The sequence below is a fragment of the Copidosoma floridanum genome, unplaced genomic scaffold (genome assembly GCF_036245765.1).
Source record: "Copidosoma floridanum isolate Cflo_tuat_1 unplaced genomic scaffold, Cflo_Japanese_pri ptg000015l, whole genome shotgun sequence".
Classification (NCBI taxonomy): domain Eukaryota; kingdom Metazoa; phylum Arthropoda; class Insecta; order Hymenoptera; family Encyrtidae; genus Copidosoma; species Copidosoma floridanum.
The window spans coordinates 4,521,338-4,541,491 of NW_028321892.1; the positions used below are offsets into that span (position 1 = coordinate 4,521,338).

A 20,154-nucleotide genomic window follows, 5' to 3' on the forward strand; every position below is an offset into this window, starting at 1 on the left:
GTGTCAAACAATACGGCTACCCCTTATCGTTACACCAAGAAATTAAAACTCCAATAGAAAAATTATTAGCAGACGGTACAATCATAAGATCAAACAGCCCTTACAGTAGTCCTCTCTGGGTAGTACCCAAGAAACAAGGACCTGATGGAACAAAAAAAAACAGATTAGTAATAGATTACCGTAAACAAAACGAAGAAACCATCTCTGATGCTTATCTACTACCAAAAATTCCTGAAATATTAGAGCAAATCGGAAGCTCAAATTATTTCTCCGTTTTTGATCTAGACAGTGGATTCCATCAAATAGAAGTTGATCCTGCAGATAGATGTAAAACTGCTTTTAGCACACCTAACGGTAATTATAAATATGTAGGAATGCCATTTGGACTATGCAATGCACCTACAACATTTCAACGACTAATGGACGTAATTTTATCAGGATTGCAAGGCATAAAGCTATCTGTATTTCTTGATGACATAATTGTATGTTAAAAAACTTTAAAAGATCATGTGACAAAAATTACTCATTTATTTGAAAAACTTTCGAAATCAAAATTAAAATTACAACTTGACAAATGTGAATTATTAATGCCCGAAGTAAAATATTCAGGACATAAAATAGGAAACTACGGAGTAAAACCAGATTCAAAAAAATTAGAAGCTGTTAAAAAATTTCCGAAATCAAAAAATCATATGAATGTTAGACAGTTTTTAGGATTAGCGAACTATTACCGTTGTTTCGTCAAAAATTTTACAGAAATTGCAGAGCCTTTAACATCCTTGTTAATGAAAGCAAAGAAATTTGAGTAGACAGATACTCAGCAAAAAAGCTTTGAAGAGTTAAGGAGAATATTATGCAAAGCACATGTGTTAGCTTGCGTCGATTTGAATGAGCCGTTTATATTAATAACAGATGCATATAATATAGCTATTGGGGTAGTGTTAAGCCAAGGAGAACCAGGAAAAGATCACCCAATTGCGTACATGTCAAAAACTCTAAATAAAGCTAAAAGAAATTATTCTACAACAGAAAAAGAATGCTTAGCAGTAATTGTAGCAGTCCAATATTTTCGACATTACTTGTATGGCAGGAAATTTACGGTTTACGGAGATTATGAACCACTATCCTGGATTGAGTCTATAAAAGATCCTATGAGTAGGCTAAGTAGATGGAGAGCAAGACTTCGAGGTTGTAACTATACTTATAAGTAAAAATCTGGTAGACTAAACACAAACGTGGACGCCTTATCAAGAAATCCAAGAGAATGGAATGAAGATGAAAGTGATAAAGATAATTCTTCGGACGAAGAAATATCATTAAAAGCTCGTTTGCTACCTATAAAACCTAAACAAACTAAAACTTCGATAGCTCGCCAAATTATGTCAAAAACCAATCAATCTCATTCTGATACCATTAAAAGCATACAATCAGCACCTAAAGTTAGAAAAAATAAGCCTAGAGACACACTATTAAAAGTATCTCGGGGTATGGAAGGCTGACAGGGTAAATTAAATGCATCTACAATTGCGGAAAGATTGAAACCGAGGCGAAGAAAAGAAACACCAAGAGCTCAAAAACAAGACTCGTCATCCAAACCTCACACTGCGTCTACTTCACAGTTTAGTAACCCACAATCTGACGCGCCAATACCATTACGAGAACGATCATTTATGCCAAGCTTAATAAATGCACTTGAAGAAGAGACCCCTCAGAATATAATGGAAAACTCAAGTGACGAAAATTCGGAAATCAGTGAAAATGAGGAAATAATCGAAAAAAATTCTGGTTTTTCACCAAGACGAACTAATATTCCAATCAAACCCAGTACATCCCGAGCCAATGACGTAAATCAAAAATCTGTAACATTTCAACAAGATGAAGACTCTATTTCTTCTGATGAAGAAACTTTAAATTTAACTACAATAAAACCAAAATTTCAATCTACTTTTCGACGCTCCTCACAAGACCAAGTAAATAATACAAATAAAAAAAAAGAGCAGGTATCTGATTCAAGAAATAACACTTACATTAATAAAGATTGTGACAAAGAAAGATTTATTGAAGAATGTAATTAAAACTCATTATGGTGGGATAGTTACGATAAGAAAAATGAAATACCAAGTAATAGCATTCTTGGAGGAATACAATCTTTACCTACATCCCCTATCGAACGTCATGACAGCAGTTACTTAAATCAAGAACAAATAAATTCACTTCCATCGTCACCTTAAAATTCAATTTCTCATACTATCGTAAATGAATGGATCGATAAAACAATTAATGAATTTATTGCAAACGGAAATCCCATAAGAGCAGAATCTTTAATTAAATCACACAAAAATAGTCCTACCAGTAATAAATTACAAAACTCTAATGATGAACTACACAAAAAAAGTTCATCACCTATAGAACAAAATAGTAAAGAAGAAAGAGACGAAACCCCTTCTCAATCAGAAAACATGGAAAATAAAATTGATTACAGTACCAAGAAAACTTCCAATCAAAATATTTTACTACAAACAAGCCATACAGCACCATTAGAACCAATATAGCAAAATTGGAACTTAGCTCGTAGCGAAAACGTAACAAGAAATATGAGTCCCGTTGAAAATCCCTCTAATATGACTTATAAAACAATTAAATGAAAATTTTTAAGTACTCGTGAAAATTCAACTTACACAAAGGATAACTACATCCATTTTATTTCTGAAACTGTAGATTTAAAATCAATAAACAATAAACTACTTTTAGATATAGGAGCTATATCAAAAGAAAAATTATCAAATGTTCAACCAAAATTGGGAGAAGTTATTACTACGAAAAACCGAAATAACTACATATTTTCACTAGTTGTGAACAAAAACTTTACTGATCAAATAAAACCTAGCATTTTACGAACCTGCTTTAAAAATCTTGCAGATGCAATATCAGTAAAGGAAGTTACCACCACTCGTATTTCTAGGAAAAGTGAACTCACCGATAATCTCCCTAGAGGAGAAATTCCATCAATTTTAAATGAGGAGTTACGTCACCTTCTCCTTACAGTAAAAATTTGTTTTGGGGCATGGTCTTATCTAACCCTAGAAGATAGAAAGGAAAAATTAATTGAATGTCATACTAGTTTATTCGGAGGTCACAGAGGAGTAGGAAAAACTTATAGACGAATGAAAGAAAAATATTATTGAAAACGAATGCGCAACGACATTGCTGAATACATACAAAAATGTTAAATTTGCCAGGAACAAAAATTAGTCCACACAGAAACTAGACAACCTATGGTCATTACAGACACACCATCAGAAGTCGCCACCATTAAAATGTCGCAATAGATACAGTAGGCCCTTTTCCACAAAGTACATCTGTAAATAAGCACATTTTAACAATGCAATGCTTACTTACAAAATTTTTTATTGCAGTTCCTGTTCCTAATATACAAGCAATAAATATTGCCAATGTGTTATCAAGATATTTTATTTCAACTTTCGACATTCCTAGAACTATTCTCAGTGACAGGTTAAAAAGTTTTAATAATTAAGTATTGACAGAAGTATCAAAAATGAATGGATTCTGTTTAGCTCTCACTAGTGCAAATCACCCACAATCAAATGGTTTATTAGAGAGAAGCCACGCTATGTTAAACGATTTCTTGAGAACTAACGCTAAAAACAGAAATAATAAAGATAAAATGGTTTCTTTTGCAATGCATTAGTATAATACTTCAGTTCATTCAGCAACGGGCTTCACGCCTTTTGAACTTGTCGTTGGTAGACAGGCACGTTCCCCAAATCCATTTCCAGACTAATTCAAATTAGAAACATTCAGCTCATATGCTAATGACCTTGCCCACTGTTTACATACAATGCAAGAAATAGCTCGTGACAGACTTGAAATATCAAAACAAAATACAAGAACACGTTATGACAATAAGTCAAAACCACAGAACTTGGAAGTTGGAATGACAGTCATGTACTCAAAGAACCCCGAAAAGGAAAATTAGATAAATTTTATAACAGAATTTTCAAAATTAAAGAAATGCATAGTAACAATCACGTCATATTACAATCAGGAAATGGCAGAATAATTAATAAACACATTGAAAAAGGAAAACGTTGCAACCCATAAATAAAAAAAACAAAAACAAAAAAAAAACAATAATTACACATTATTAACATTTTATTTGATTTCCAGAAAAACTTGGAATGTTTATTCTCAAGCCAAGAAAGTCTACAAGGAAATCATCAATAAAAAAATTTAATCACATCGCTCCTCTTCTCTTCCTTTACTTAATCTTTGGTAATGCCAAACCACTATTACACTACAGTATTAATAAACGTCATCACCTCTATATTCACTGCATGACACTGGAAAACATTCTACTTACACTATAAACATAATACTTCAATCATTAAACTAACAAAGCAAAAATATATGGGTAAAACACACAGCATGATTATTACCTAACTCAACAACTTGATACCTGCACTGCCTTACGATGAAAGCAAGAGTATAAAATGATTGATAAATCATTTTTCTAAAATATTTATATATATATATATATATATATATATATATATATATATATATAAAATAATAGCAAAAGATAAATTTACATCTACTGAAATAATTCGTCTCATCAGCTCTTGTAAATTCTCGATCGATCTATAGTTGCCGAGGGCGGCAACAATCTAAGGAGGGGGGTGTTAAATCCCGAGTTGACGCGAATTATATTACAAGTAAAAACTATCCATCCATTAAAATTCAGATAAGACGTATTGTGAATATAAAGCAAGCTCATATGACAAGAGGAGCTTGTATGTCGTTTATGTGTGCACGTGCGTGTATTAGCTTTCAGGTGAATGCTTCATAATGTTCTGACATAGAATACGGCCAGTCCCATTGTAAAAATGCATGTATGTAGGAATGAATAGATACTTGCTCATTAATTGTTTGGTTCTGATAATGTTTACTAATTAAAAATTTGTAATTCACATAATACTTCATTATATTCAAAATTAATTGTAAAATTCTTAGAAGGATTAATTTTAAAATTGTAAGCCTACTATCACAATTAAACTTGTATTTGGCGTTCTTATATTGCTGATACGAGCTTTCATCATCACTGACCCAAAAACTCAATCACACTTGTCAGAAAATGCGATTGGTACTGTTGTATTGTCATTTCCTAATATTTAAAATCATTACATGTAACATCATCATGCAACTGTCAATGCAGTCTGCAAGAACATCGCTCATTGGTTGACCTAATTTAACCAAAGGCCTCTTTTACTCGCTCTGATGCTATAAAAACGCACCATCAAGAGGAAAAATCGCTCTCTTTACGTCCGTCACCTGTCCTCTAAAGTTTTAGTCAACTTTTGACTCTCGCGACTTGTGAGTACCTTATACACGTAAGGCATAACATGTTGGTTGAGGCAACTCAAGGGCGTATCGAAAACATCAAAAGTATCGGACTACGCTAAGGAGCGAGGTACAGCAAAGGAGGACCGTCGAAATTGATTCCGGCGATAGCAGAGGAAGCAGAAATCGCAACATTTTATTGACGACGAACTCGTTCGTGTAAATTAAGGAAATACTGATGGTTACAGCACTAAGCATTAAGAAACTCCGAAGCAGCAATAAAAATAGTCAGTGATAGATGTGAGTAAAATATCAGTAGTAAAATTTACTTTGAACCTTGTTATAGTGACCCGATTAAATTGTATTTAAAAGAATAAATTATTATTAAATTGCTTTAATAAAGAAACACATTAATTAGCCATATTATATAGATGAAGATTTTTATTTGATACAAAAATAAAACAAATAAAGCTCACGAGCTTTATCTAAGCTGAAATCTTAGAACCCCACGATTAACACTTAAATAAAATAGTTAAGACCAAACTTTGAACAAGTCAGGTCATAACATATTTATCATCACAAAGGACATATTAGTGCAAAAAGACAGGTGTGTGTACCTCATCGGGACTAAGTTCCCAATAGAAGAAATCGAACGTTTTGAAATATCCACACACTGTAAATAAGTAATGCACACAATAATTAGCACACAAAAAAGTGAGTAAAACGTAGGATGGGTTTCGAGACAGAATTTAGGGAAAGGCATTTATTTTGGAAATTTCATAGCAAGACGTGACAGTGACAGGACGTATGCTTCAACGCAACTGACTCCACAGTCAGAATAAGAGTACCTGAGGTGGAGTTCTTGAATTACGAAACCATCCATAGTTATAGGTGCACAATAGCCAATGAGGACAACAAAGCCGAACGAAAACGAGTAGGCAAGGAGGCAAGTGACAATAGGACCCACGTGAAAATAAGGGCAATGAACACTGATTCATAAGAAGAAAGAGTTAATAAAATTATATTGCTAGTAGACACAGATGGCTGTAATGAAGATGAAAAAGCGCACGATTGAGAACTAGTTAATTACAATCTGTATGTATTTAGTTTAGAAAACGAACCCTTACTGATAACTAATGCACTCAAACATAGGCTAATTACAAACACGGAAACTCCAATTCGGGCGAGAAACTATTGGCACCCTCCAGGAATAAAAAACGAAATGCGAATAAAAGTAAAAAAGTTATTCAAGTAAGGTATCATTGAACCTTTAAAATCACTGTACAACTACAATATGTATACAGTACTAAAGAAACAGGGGCCTGATGGCGAGAAGCGCTGGCCAGTAGTATCAGATTTCAGGAAATTAAACAAAGCCTCCGTGGGTACTAATCACCCACTGCCACTATAAGTCGATATACTCGACCATCTAGCTTCTGCTATGTATATCACGGTAGTAGCCTTAAGACAAGGATTTTTTCAAGTTGAGATCGACGAGAGGGACGCACATAAAACAGCGTTTTTAGGGCCAAACGGCCATTATCAATACAATTACATCTCAATGGGCTGCTGTGGAGCTCCTCACACGTTTGCGGTAGCCATGGAACTAGCCCCAGCTGGATTAAAAGGCCACGAGCTGGAGATATACCTTGACGATATAATGGTGCACGTCCCAACCTTAGAAGAGCACGGTTTATGATTTAAAAGATTTTTAAAACAATTATTTGACGCTAACCTCTTCATCGAACCAAAAAAATGCTAGTATTTAAAGAAAGAAGTCAAAGTACTGGGACACTATGTAGGAAATGGCACATTGAAAATTGACTTAAATAAGGTTAAAGTAGTCAAAGACTACCCAGCACCAGTGAATGCAAAGAAAGTGAAACAATTTTTGAGACAAGTCAGATATTATCACAGATTTATAAAATATTATGCAAAATGGCTCAGCCTCTAACTAAGCTGCTCAAGAAAAATACGGAATTTAAATCAACACGAGTTGAACAGGAAGCTTTAGGCAAACTAAAAGAAGAATTATGCAAAAAGCCAGTGCTAGCAGCTCCAGACCTTGAAAACCCGTTTATCGTAACAACAGATGCATCAGAATATACGTTAGGTGCTGTACTCAGTCAAGGTAAAATAGACAACGATCGCCCCTGTAAGTACGCTTCACGCACCCTAAAAGGCGCTGAGTTGAGATACCCCATTCATGACAAGGAGCTCCTGTCGATAGTTTTTGCGAAAGAACAATTTAGCCCTTATTTATATGGTTGTCAATTCACGGCAATAATAGATCATGAACCACTGAAACACTTTCACACAACCAAAAAGGTTGATTTAAGATTAAATCGGCTAAAAGCACAGCTATTAGGATATGAATTTGACATTATACATAGATGGGGAAGAGATGATTACGTAGACGCCCTCTGCAGAAACCCAGTCATCACAGAAGGTGGAATTAATCCGGAATTACCAAAAAAGGATCTTTATGTTTTATCAGAAAAGCAGGAGAAAAACAGAATCTGTGTTGAGAGCGGTCCACCAGCAAGAATGTTTTCAGTTCCAGCAAAAAGAGTATGGAATGATAAAGAAGACAATAAACAAATAAAGTAGACGAAGTCACTGCATGGGAATCTGATCTAGATTCTTCCTCAGAAAACTATAACAGCATGGTCGCTGATGGGAAACATCACATATAGATGCAAAAAACTATTCCACAAAGGCAAGAGGACAAAAAAAATCTTCTTTAACTTGGATGTAAGTAACGCAAGAAAAAGAAAAATTAGAATCGAATCTGAGTCAGATAAAATAGCAGGATTCTCCCTAGACGGAAGTTTCATAAATACCGAAGTTCAAGCAACAAGCACGCCATTAGAAGAGTTCGTCTTACCAGACGAAAAAGCAAAGCAACACCTCACACGGCTCGCATAGCCCCATCGCCAAAGTACAACGTTCATGGCGAAGAGTCAAACTATTTAGATACTACAGAAAAAATAACAGTGATTCAAAAGAAACAGATAAAAGAGAAAGAATTCAATTCAACACAATAGATTGAGGAAGTCAGAGTCGACGAGAGACATTCAAGTCAGAACGATAATATACACTCACCTCAAGAGCCACAAAGAAAGTCGGATTGGAGAGAATTAGCGAGTAAGGTTTAAAGTGGTAAGCTATGGAAAGCAGTAAACTTATCTGTAAAAATAGAGGAAATAAAAACACAAGAAAGCTAGCAAGGTGCAAGAATGGATATATGGGAAGAACAAGTAATAATGAACGGGGACAGTATCAAGAAGTTTCCCTATTATAAAAAATTATCAACACACAGAAAAGAACATAATTAAAGCCACACACGAATTGAAACAGGGTAAGTACCATGCGATTCAAGTTATGATACGTGAGAATATTTGGGTGACAGACAGCCAACGGTAGGATGCCAAAGGAAACCGTCTCAGAGAAAATGCGTCAACAGGCACTCGTCAACATTTTCAGATGCTATACGCTCAAAAAAACGCAGGTTGCAACTAAGACAAAATTAACAGAATTACCTAAGATTATAAGTTCATAAGCAAACACCTGTAGTAAACCCTGGCTGGAACTCATAATACGACCCGACCTTACTGAATCAGACGACAACTGCTTGTTCCACTTGTTCCAAAAAATGAGCCTGTTACATAGGGGCTTAAGCCATGGCAGAGACACTAGTTAGGTTGACACTCCTTTATTTTAATCGAATATGAGGAAACACTACAATCACTCGAAAAGCTCGTAGCACAACCGCTCTTTCCAGGCCCTGGGTCCTCCTCCGGATTCCCATGAAAATTGGGCAGACATCTCTTCATGTCCAGGGCTAATCCAAGCTTTGCACCTGAGTGCTGACTCGGCTTTGCGATCTGGCTGCTGTCGAACGCTTGGGCGCTTGGCTCGTAAACGCTGAGCTTGCGCTTAAAAGCGCAAGCCATGGGCGTAGACTGGCTGCACCGGGCCACGACCATGATATGTCCGATAGTCATAGGCCCTCACCCTCAGGCGCCCTTGTAAACGACAAAAAATAACAAAAAGCAACCAGGGGGCAAAGTGAGGTTGTACATATGCATTAAAAGTATACGTGCTTTCTTTTTAAAAGAAGTTGGATAATATAATTGTTTGTTTGATACAAAATGATAATAATGTTAAGAATACTAGTAATGACAATGACGTCTTGCTAAACGCTTTGATACAAGAGTGCGCTTTTCAAATTACTTATATGCAGGTAACTGCTATTGCTTTTTTTTATTCTACGTTCTACGAGGTTACCTTAGAACATATTACAAAGGTTTTTAAATATTCCGTGGTATATTGGAATTCTTCGTTACTATCCTTACATATCATTAGTCGTAAATGATATGTCGTATAATATAATGCTATACGGATACAAGTTTTTTTTTTCCAACTGTTTACACGTTTATTTCATTTCGGTTTTCAGTGCGTCATTAAAGTATGGCGAGAGTGTTCGTTGGCACTTCCACGCCAGCTGGGCAGGCTCTTACTTCGCTTGGTCACCATTGACTTCGAGGATGGTCCTGTAGCTTATGTGACGAACTGTCTGGGAGGAAATTCATTTGCGCTAATTGTGCGCACACCTGGGGATGAACAGCTAAAGGCGGCCCAGAATATGCTATCGGGACCGCCAGAACTTCTTGTGGCAGTAGTACAGCTTTTTATCTGGGTCAGGGAACCTGGACATATGAGCGGACGGTTGTTGGGGTGCGAATGCCACGGTTCTGTCATATATGTCAGCGTCGAAGTTGGCGCCTGGGAGGAATTGAAACTTCCTCCTGGGAACATCTGCCATGACGACAAAGATATCTTGTAGGACACAGCAAACCAAGCAAAAATATATATATACAGTTGATAAGTCTATAATGAAGAGTGGAATTTAAATAAATATTTTTGTGTTATGGTTTTTTTTTTTTTTTTATTTGCAACATCATATCCCCTTATTCTACAGGTTGTCCACCAGGTACCATACGTAGTTGTTGTCATATCCCGCTCTGAAGTGTCATGTCGTCGTTATACTGATGTTCTTTCCGTCTAGGAATGTGGTTCGGGGTGCTATTCTCTTTTCACAGGCACTTTTGGCTGATATAATTGACCTAATTACACAATCGACTCTCTGATTGTCCGCTTTTGCCACCTGAATTTCTGACTGCGTTGCTGTTCATGTGTGCTGACTTGTGCCTGCCCAGGATGACAGCAGCCATCTGAAACGTGTTGTGGTCCGAGGGCCACAAAAAAAAGTTGCTTTGCTGAGAATACTAAATTTGAGCGTAATTTGGTATCTACACTATATCCTCCATACATGCCCTTTTTTCAATATCTAATATACTTAAGACTCATAATACTTAACCACATAGTTTTTTTTTCAAAAAAATTTTCTTAAGAAATAAATAATAATGAGAAAAATATCCTTCCTAAGTGCGGATCGAACACAAAACGTTCTGTTCACTAGACAGTTGCTTTACCACTTGAGCTACTGATAAGCTGTACATTTACTCGCACCGTAAGTTTAGATAAGTTTTTCATTCTTAATTTTTACAGCTGTCTTTCACCTAAGCTTAATAAAGTAGTTATGTGGCTTTTCTATTTGTCGATGAATTAAAAAATTAATATGACCAATAGTATACAAGCAAATGTTGATACATCTAAATCATTGTATCAAGAGGTTCATGTGCATAGATTGAGACACCTTTCATACAAGCACTCTATATTCTCCATACATGCCCTTTTTTATTAACAAATGTTCACTGTGGCTGGATTCTTGTGAGAATTTAAAAAGAATTAAAGAGCATTTTTGCGAGTAATAATACGAAGGCAGTGAAAGTTTAACATACAAAAAACAAATGACTGATGCACTGTTGAAAATAATGTAAACTCATACATTTAAAAATAACAGAAACAATAGCATAACAATTCATAAAAAAGCAACTTGATAAAAGCATATTTATTATTTGAACTGAACAATTACGTAAATAATGAGAATTAATCTTAAGCAATCCCTACAAAACAACGCAGATTTTACGTGTAATTTTCAATGAGCAATTGACGAAATTATACTGACGATTAATTATAGAGCAGGCCATCAGCAATTCTTAAATTTAGGCTTTACAATAGAAACGGTCGATTTGTTTGCTGGAGACTTAATGCTCTCTTATTAAGATTACACGTCTTCGCAGTTCGCCAGCCACGCAGCAAGAGAGAGTTGCTGAGTCTCGACTTTCCGGAACAGCACATTAAAAGCGTCTTCAGTGGCTCGAGAAAGAGAGAAAGAAAACTAGTACTTCTGGAAGAGCCAAAAATATTTCAATATGTTCAATCTATTACTTGCCCTCTCAGTCTCAAAACTAGCAGCAGTGAACGCGTGAAGTTACGATTTGTAGTCGCCTCTCACTCTTATCTTAACATTACCACCGCTTTTTGCTGTATCTTGTCAGCAGAATAATAAGAATCTGACTTAGTTCAGTTGAAAAAAAAAAAAAAAAAATATCTATCGTTGTTCGGATTATAACTATGCCAATTTAAGATAAAACCAAGCTTTTCAAAATCTGTTAAAAAATAGAGTAATTACTTTTTACAAACTTTGATTAGAAAATGTGTGCTGTTTCAAAAGTTTAGGTTTATAGAGCCTATCATTCTCTACACATGTATAAATGATCCTAGGGCCTTGCATATTTACTATTTTTATTTCTATGCTCTTTTTAATTATTTTTCTAACTCGTCTAAGCCATTTAAACTTTGATAGAACTATTCGGCCTCATTATCCACAGGCAATTTTAATAATTTTGCTATAGGTCGAACGTAATAAGAATTTGCGGTTTTTAATCCGACCATGCGAACAAACGTATCATCCCCTGTGTACAACTTTTCAACTCGCGCTAACGGCTATCGCGCTTGAGGACCTTACTCGTCTTTTATTTAAATAATATCACTGATTGCCAAATTCGTGGAGGGCCAAAACTAACGGTTCTGTTGCTGCATCTGTTGCAGAACTTCTTTTCAGTATCGGGACCAAAAAACATTCCGACTGTCATGTGATAGAGTTCACCAGCTGCTTATCCGCATAGGTTCCTTAGACTCTTGGTATGGTTCCGGTTACGAGAGTAAAGCAGAACCCATCAAAAAATGACCAGGCGTCAAAGCGACCTCATCCGTAGCCTTACGGCTCAACGCACACAGCGGCCTCGAGTTCAGACAGACCTTAATCTTTGCAGTAAATGTGCTTAACTCCTCAAACGTCAGGGTAACATTTCCAAGAACACGACGAAAATGGTGCTTGAAACTTCACACCGTGGCCTTCCAGAGGCCCCCAAAGTGGGGCGCACGCGGTGGTATGAATTTCCACGTCGTTCCTTGCGCCGCAACGCGTAACACAACGTCTCTTTATTGCTTGGAGGACGCCTTGAACAACGCGTCCAACTCGCGTGATGCGCCCTTGAATGTTGTACCGTTATCTGAAAATAGCATAGAGCAATAGCCCCTGTGAGCAACAAACCTCGAATGAGCGGTTAAAAAAGCTGACGTGGATAAGTCTGATACAACCTCGATATGAACAGCCCTGGTGACATGGCATACGAAGATAGCAATACATCCTTTATTGCTTTTTGCTCCCCTCCCTTTCGAAAATAGCACTGGAACCGGGCTGGCATAATCAATGCCTGTGATGGTGAACGGACTCTGGGGTTGCAGTCTTACGGCTGTTAACGGATCCATTTGTTGCTGTGCGCTTACTTGTTAATATCTCGCACATATCACGCATCGATGAAGTACTTCATTCGCCACTCATCGACCTTGAACTATCCAGAATTGTCGGCTCCAATAACACAGTATGGCCTAGATGCTACCGTGCATAGTGATGAGATGTGCGTGCTCGATTAGTCGTCGCACTATCAACTCCTTCCGAGCAGAATGATAGGATGAGTTTCTTTGTACGGTAGTCCTGAATTTCTTAGGCATCCTCTTACTCAAATGAGCCCTTTCTCATAGATGAATGGCGTGAGACAAATTAATTCGTTGCGTGTTGACAGCAGTCTCCCTTTGAGCATGCTCTGCTTCTCGTGATGAAAATAGAGACTGTATAAGTTTATAACCCGCTGTCCGCTCCCACATGTATTCCTCAGTAGTCAATGCCCCAATAGATCGCTCTCTCTGCTTAAATCTCGTTCCTCAAAGTTTTTATTACCACTTGACTCCGGTTTGCTCTCCATCACCACGTGCGCATAAACCGCTGGATCCGCACCCTCGACCGATTCTGTCGGTTGCAGACATTCAGACTCCAGCCGACTCAACCAAGCTGGACCCCGCCACCCTAGCGAACTTTCTAACAGCTGTTCTGGTGAAAAAACTCTCGTGGCGTAGTCAGCCGGATGATCTGCCGACCTGATATGTTGCCACACTGCTTCTGAAAACTCAGTGATTGTTTTGCTTACGCAGTTGGCCACAAAGGTCTGCCAACGTGATGGATGAGACTTCAGCCAATCGAGAACCACCTTTGAGTCTGACCAAAACTGAACGCACCCAGGCAGGGCTTCAAGCTATGGGATCATGCTCTTTGCCACGTGCACCAGTAGCAATGCCCAGCACAACTCTAAGCGTGGCAGCGTCTGCACTTTGAGCGGCACAACGCGTGTCTTGGCCATGATCAGCACTTGGGTTTTTTCCCGGAAACACAGCATAGATAGCAGCCGCATGCGCTCGCTGCAACGCGTCTCCGAACCCATGCAAGCACCAGGGGCTTCTCTCGGAACCACCCAGCCATCTTGGTATTTGGATATTCTCAAGTCTAGACAGCGATGAAAAGAAACTGATCCATCGCATCAACAGCTCTTCTGATAGCAGTTCATCCCAGTAACTTCCAGCCAAACATACGTTCTGCAATACAATCTTAGCAGCAACAAGCACTGGGGTGAAATAACCCAAGGGATCAAGTTTCGAAATTTCCAACAGTTTAATTCGCTTTGTTACTACTTTAGTTATATTATAAGCCTCAAATTAAAAAAAAATATATCAGATCCTGGACTTCATTTAAGTCCTAAGGTGGACACAGCTTCTTTTACTCTGACAGCAATCTCCGAGGTCAGCATTGATTCAAGCCCCTCCAGCAGTGATGAATCGTTTGCTGACCACTCTCCGAGAGCCATTCCAGCCAACCTGAGAAGCTGCTCCATCTGATCCTGTCGGTGTAACGCGCTTTCCAAATCATCCGCACCACAAAATATATCATCTACACATACTTGATGGTTCAACAGCCATGCAGCTTCCAGAAACTTGTATCAACCATTCTGAGCCAATTGTTTCAGCACTCTCAATGCCAAAAATGGAGCCAAAGCCGTGCCACATGTGACCGTCAACAGTCGGTAGTCATCAACGGCCTCTGTACCCTCTGATCTCCATACGATCCGTTGCCAATTCGCGTCTCTCCAGCTTACTAAAATTTGACGATGCATTTTTATAATATCAGTGGCCAAAAAAATACCTCTGAAATCGCCAACGAGTGATCATGGCTATCATATCCGCCTATAGTTTCGGCGCAGCGAACATTCTGTCATTCAACGACTAACCATCTGAAGTTTTCTGAGAGGTGTTGAAAACCACTCGGATTTTCTTCAGATTATCTTGTCTGAAAACTGCGTGATGCGGTGTATAGTAAGTATTCTGTGAATGTACTTCATTCCCTCGAATCAATTTCATGTGCCCCAAATCTCTATATTCGTCCATAAAACTTTCAAAGGCTACTGATAGGGCATTTTTTTCCGATTTTTTCGTTCTGAACCCATCAGACACTACACGGCGATTTTTCTCGAATCAGACTTTTTCAGCCGTTTTAAAAACGGAAGACTCACCACGTATCTTCCTTCAGACATTCTATATATTGTGCTCTTAAAAAATTCTTTGCAGTATCCGTCTTTTGGTGACAACGTTCGAGGTTTATTTATCTCCTCGATCTCCCAAAATCGCGTTAACTGCTGTGTCAATGAGGGCTCTGAATACGTATAAAAAACCCGCACCGATTTTTCCCGATGGGAATTCACAACAGATACCTCACTGGTTAAAATCCATCCAAAAATGGTCCTTTGGGCCACTGGTGTGCCGATTAGTCCACGTACCAATCCCTCCATCATCACCTGGGCATACACATCCACCCCAGAATGCAGTCGATTCTATAAACACTGCAAAAAAATGGGTCGGCCAATAATAATCCCTTCAAATGCGTCCAAGTCGACTTTTCTCTCGCATTTGAGGGCGTGTACTGTGTCAATTTATCTAACACTATAGCCACTAATCGAAAACTGCTATCCCTATCCTTATCGAAGCGAACAATTAGCTCTTCTTCACCTTGTGCACGTACCGGTATTTCTGTACCAACTCCAGATATAGCCACGGAGACCTTCCTTTGCTCTACATTCAAGCCGGACAATACTCTCTGAGCTACAAACGATCTCTCGGCACCTGAATCAATCAGGGCTCTCACCATTACCGAATTACCATGATCGTCGGCTATTAACACTCTTGCCGTTGCCAATAACACCGAACCTCCCACCGAGACCGAGTTCGCAGCCACTGATTGGTCCGCTAAATCATTCCTATTACATTCTGTTTGTTTTAACCCTTTAATATTATTCTCACCTGACTTAGCACTTGATATCTCAAAATGTAGCTTAGTATGTTGCCATTTATTGCACTTATCGCATCTTCTTTCAGACGGGCACTGCGCGGTAAAATGTGAGTTCTGAAGGCAGTTTAAACAAAGTTTTTTGCGTCTGCGAATTTTGAAACGCTGAGATGGTGTCATGAACCTAAACTTTTGACACCTCTGCAGTAAATGATTTGCCTTACAAATCACGCATGCGGTAGTTGCTTTACTTATTTCACACTGCGCCGCATTTGCCGATACGCGCTTGTCGTTTCCTTCATCCTTTCGTATATTCTTCCCCCCCGCAAGCGCGACTCGTAGGGATCTGACGGAGTGTGAGCCTGCTCAAGCGCTTATATGCGTCTTTCGAAAAAATTAACAATCTCCTTATACTTCGAAAATGCCAAATTTGGCTCCTGAGATGATTGCCACCTTTCTCGAGTATCGGCATCAAGCTTCCAAACAATATAGTGAACTATATACACATCGTCGTCTGGGTGTCCTAGATCCTTTAACGTGCGCAGCGATTCTTTCACGCGGTCTAACAACTCGTTCAGATCAGGCAAATTTCATGGTCTGACTGAAGGCAAGTTTATCTCATTCTCTATACGTTTCGCTAATCGGAGCTTAACGTTATCATATTGTCGAGTTAACTTATCTCAGGCAACATCAAAATTCGAGTCCATGATCTCTAGGCCATTAAAACGCTGCGCGGCGGCCCCTTGAACTGCGGACATTAAATGCTGGAACTTTGCAGCTTTAGACATTTCCCGGCTAATCACGATTAACGTGAATAATGTCTTAAACGATTCCTAATCTTCGTATTTTCTCGAAAAAATTGGTACTTGTAAGCTTGGCAGACTACTACGATCAATCGCTGCTACGCTCTGATCATTCCCATAATTCAGTGGTATCAGGGGCTGTGGCAGCCTTTCTAAATTTTTCACATAATCAGATAAATCCCCAATGGACATAATATACGATTCATAAAGAATATCAATTACGTTCTTTTTAAAATAATCATGATCTTCGGGTATCAATTGACCTTCTACTATAAAATTATGCTGTGCTATGAATTCTGCTCTATTGTCCGGCTTGCCCTATTGTCATTTTTTCCTCGCCTCTTTTCCTTAAATATTCGGAAGAACTCGTCACTTTATAATATAACGCAACTTATGATTTATACAGCTGTCATACGTTTCTTGGCATTTCAACTTTCAATAAAAAAAAGAAAAATGAAAAAAAAAAAAAACAATTATCATATATTCAACAACCCAAGAGAGCTGCTCAGATAATCGCGCCAGATAAGGAGTAAAAAAATTAGACTACTTTTATTTACCTGAACAAGCCGCGCCCACTCCTCTCACCGCTCGCACTGCTGAACAGCTGCTGATGACCGCAGCCAGTGCTAAGCTCAATGAAAGGGCAAAGAACACACCGTGTCCACCCAGGCACCCGTTTATAGTATTATCTTTTTTTTTTCCACACCAGGGGAAGTTGGCATTGAAGCAGCTCCAAACCCGTCTCCTTGGCTTGGAGAGAAGAAAGCCGATGCGCAACAATGCGAATAGTCACACAAAGAGGACCAGTCGATCAGTGCCGATGCAATGGCCAATAACCCGTATAGGAACCACTGTCAACCTTTCACCTTTAGCTGAATGTCATCATCTCCTTATTTCAGCTCTGTGAAAATATAGCAAGACTCACCGTCCGTCACTACTCTTTTAATCTCGTGGTAAATGACATTTGAATATGGCCATCCACAACTGTGTAATATGCGACGAAGACAAATATTTTAGTACTTTTATCAATAACAGGCGTTTTTTTTTTTTTTGTTTTTGACAAGTGTGTAACAATAAAAAACCATTGATCTGAGCTCTCTGCTATCAAAATTTTCGATTTGGCTCGATTCTTAATAGAATCTTAAAAGAATTATAGAGCATTTTTACGAGTAATAATACAAAGGCAGTGAAAGTTTAACATGCAAAAAACAAATGAAAGATGCACCGTTAAAAATAATGTTAACTCATATATTTGAAAATAACAGAAACAAAAGCATAACAATTTTATAAAATAGCAACTAGATTAAGGTATATTTACCATTCGAATTGAACAATGATGTAAATAATGAAAATTAACCTCTAGCAACCTCTACAAAACAACGCAGATTTTATGTGTAATTTTCAATGAGCAATCGACGGAACCATAATGACGATCAATCACAGAGCAGGCCATCAGCAATTCTTAAATTTCGGCTTTATAATAGGAACAGTCTATTTGTCTGCTGGAGACAATACTCTCTAATAGAGATTACACGTGTTCGCAGTTCACCAGCCACGCAGCAAGAGAGAGTTTTTGAGTCTCGATTTTCCGGTACAGGACATTAAAAGCGTCTTCAGTGGCTAGAGAAAGAGAGAAATGAAACTAGTACTTCTGGAAGAGCCAAAAATATTTCAATATTTTCAATCTATTACTAGCCCTCGAAGTCTCAAAACTAGCAGCAATGAACGCGCGAAATTACGACTTGTAATCGTCCCTCACTCTTATCCTAACAATATACAATATACTTAAGACTCATATTACTAAACCACATAATTTCTTTTTTAAGAAAGTTTTTCTTAAGAAATAAATAAGAATAAGAAAAATATCCTCCCCGAGTGCAGATCGAAATCATAACTGCCTGCTTACTAGACAGTTGCTCTACCACTTGAGCTACGGAGGAGCTGTACATTCACTCGCACTGTAAGTTTAGATAAGCTTCTCATTCTTAATTTTTAGAGCCGTCTTTCACTGAAGCTCAATAAAGTAGTTCTGTGACTCTTATGCTTGTTGGTAAATTAAAAATTAATACGACCAATAGTATACAACTAAATTTTAATACATCTAAATCATTGTATCAAGAGGTGCATATGCATAGATAGCGGCACTTTCAATACAAGCACTCTATATCCTTCATACATGCCCTTTTTTGAATATCCAATATACTTAAAACTTATAATACTCAACCACATAGTTTCTTTTTCAAGAAAATTTCCTTAAGCAATAAATAAGAATGAAAAATATATCCTCCCCGGGTGCGGATCGAACACAAAACCTCCTGTTTACTAGACTTTTGCTCTACCACTTGAGCTATCGAGGAGCTGTACATTCACCCGCACCGTAAGTTTAGATCAGTGGAAGACAGCTCTAAGAATTAAGAATGAAAAACTTATTTTAACTTACAGCGCGAGTGAATGTACAGCTCCTCAGTAGCTCAAGTAGTAGAGCAACTCGACGCCTTGAATGAAGTCTTTCCTTATTCAGATTTTCCAATGTTTATTGAAAAGAGAAAATGTGAATAAGGCTAGACTTCGTACGAGGCATCGGACGATATTTATTATGAATAATTAAAGCGACAAGCAAATAGAAAATCCCCTTAACTACGAACAAAAAAACTATGAAAGAATAAAACAGAGTAAAAATAAACTATTTTATTTATACAATAAAATTAAAAGTTTTTTCAAAACTTTTTTAAAATTGAAAAAAAGTAAAAATATTGTATAAACAGTTATTTTTCTCTTTATTGTAAAAGCAACACATTGATGATTAACACACAAATATTTGTTTTTACGTACGGAATATGATTTACTGTAGTACACTAGTTTCTAAGTTAAAAAAAAATAATTTAACTAAAAAACTAGTTTATTACATAATTACTTTATTGATAAATTGATCTAAATTGATTAATAAACAGTGGTAAAAGTACTAATGCTGGAACACACTTTTTAATTCTGTCCCAATGGTAGAACAGTCAATAACTAATAAACGTTTGAGAACGTTATCTTTAAAAAATTCGTTGCAGATTTCTAAAGTGGTGTCTTATTACATCCAAAAAACTTATCATTCATCTTTAATTGCATTACAATGACATCAAAAGCTTATTAAAATGACTGTTTATTATACGACTATTATAAGTACAATTCAAAACATAACCATGTCCTGTTGGTGAAACACATAGATTTTATTTAAATGACATGTACGTTTTACCATTGGGACATCACGAACCACTATTAGGACATGCATTCCCAATGGTGTTTCACGTTAGGTACAACATGACATAGTAAGTTTTTATCAAATTAAAATTATTTTTTGTT

At 37.4% G+C, this 20,154-nt stretch overlaps 1 protein-coding gene across 1 annotated transcript; it reads right to left on the reverse strand.

Annotated features, from left to right (window-relative positions):
• Positions 1–12,771: 12,771 nt before the first annotated feature.
• LOC149374719 (uncharacterized) lies at positions 12,772–15,862 on the reverse strand. Its single transcript, XM_089592272.1, has 5 exons — positions 15,737–15,862; positions 14,445–14,561; positions 13,924–14,373; positions 13,571–13,835; positions 12,772–12,842 (listed from the first exon to the last, which is right to left on the reverse strand). Exons 1-5 carry the CDS (start codon positions 15,860–15,862, stop codon positions 12,772–12,774), a joined length of 1,029 nt encoding a protein of 342 aa, XP_089448398.1.
• Between the last annotated feature and the right edge of the window lie 4,292 nt (positions 15,863–20,154).

Bases quoted from the DNA above. Each gene is read 5' to 3' on its own strand.
- LOC149374719 (XM_089592272.1), bottom strand. From the start codon at position 15,862: ATGGTGAGAGCCCTGATTGATTCAGGTGCCGAGAGATCGTTTGTAGCT. The intron at 13,836-13,923 runs GCTTGAAGCCCT...TCACGTTGGCAG, and splicing joins GCAAAGAGCATGATCCCATA to ACCTTTGTGGCCAACTGCGT. The intron at 12,843-13,570 runs GTAATAAAAACT...TGCTATTTTCAG, and splicing joins GAGCAAACCGGAGTCAAGTG to ATAACGGTACAACATTCAAG.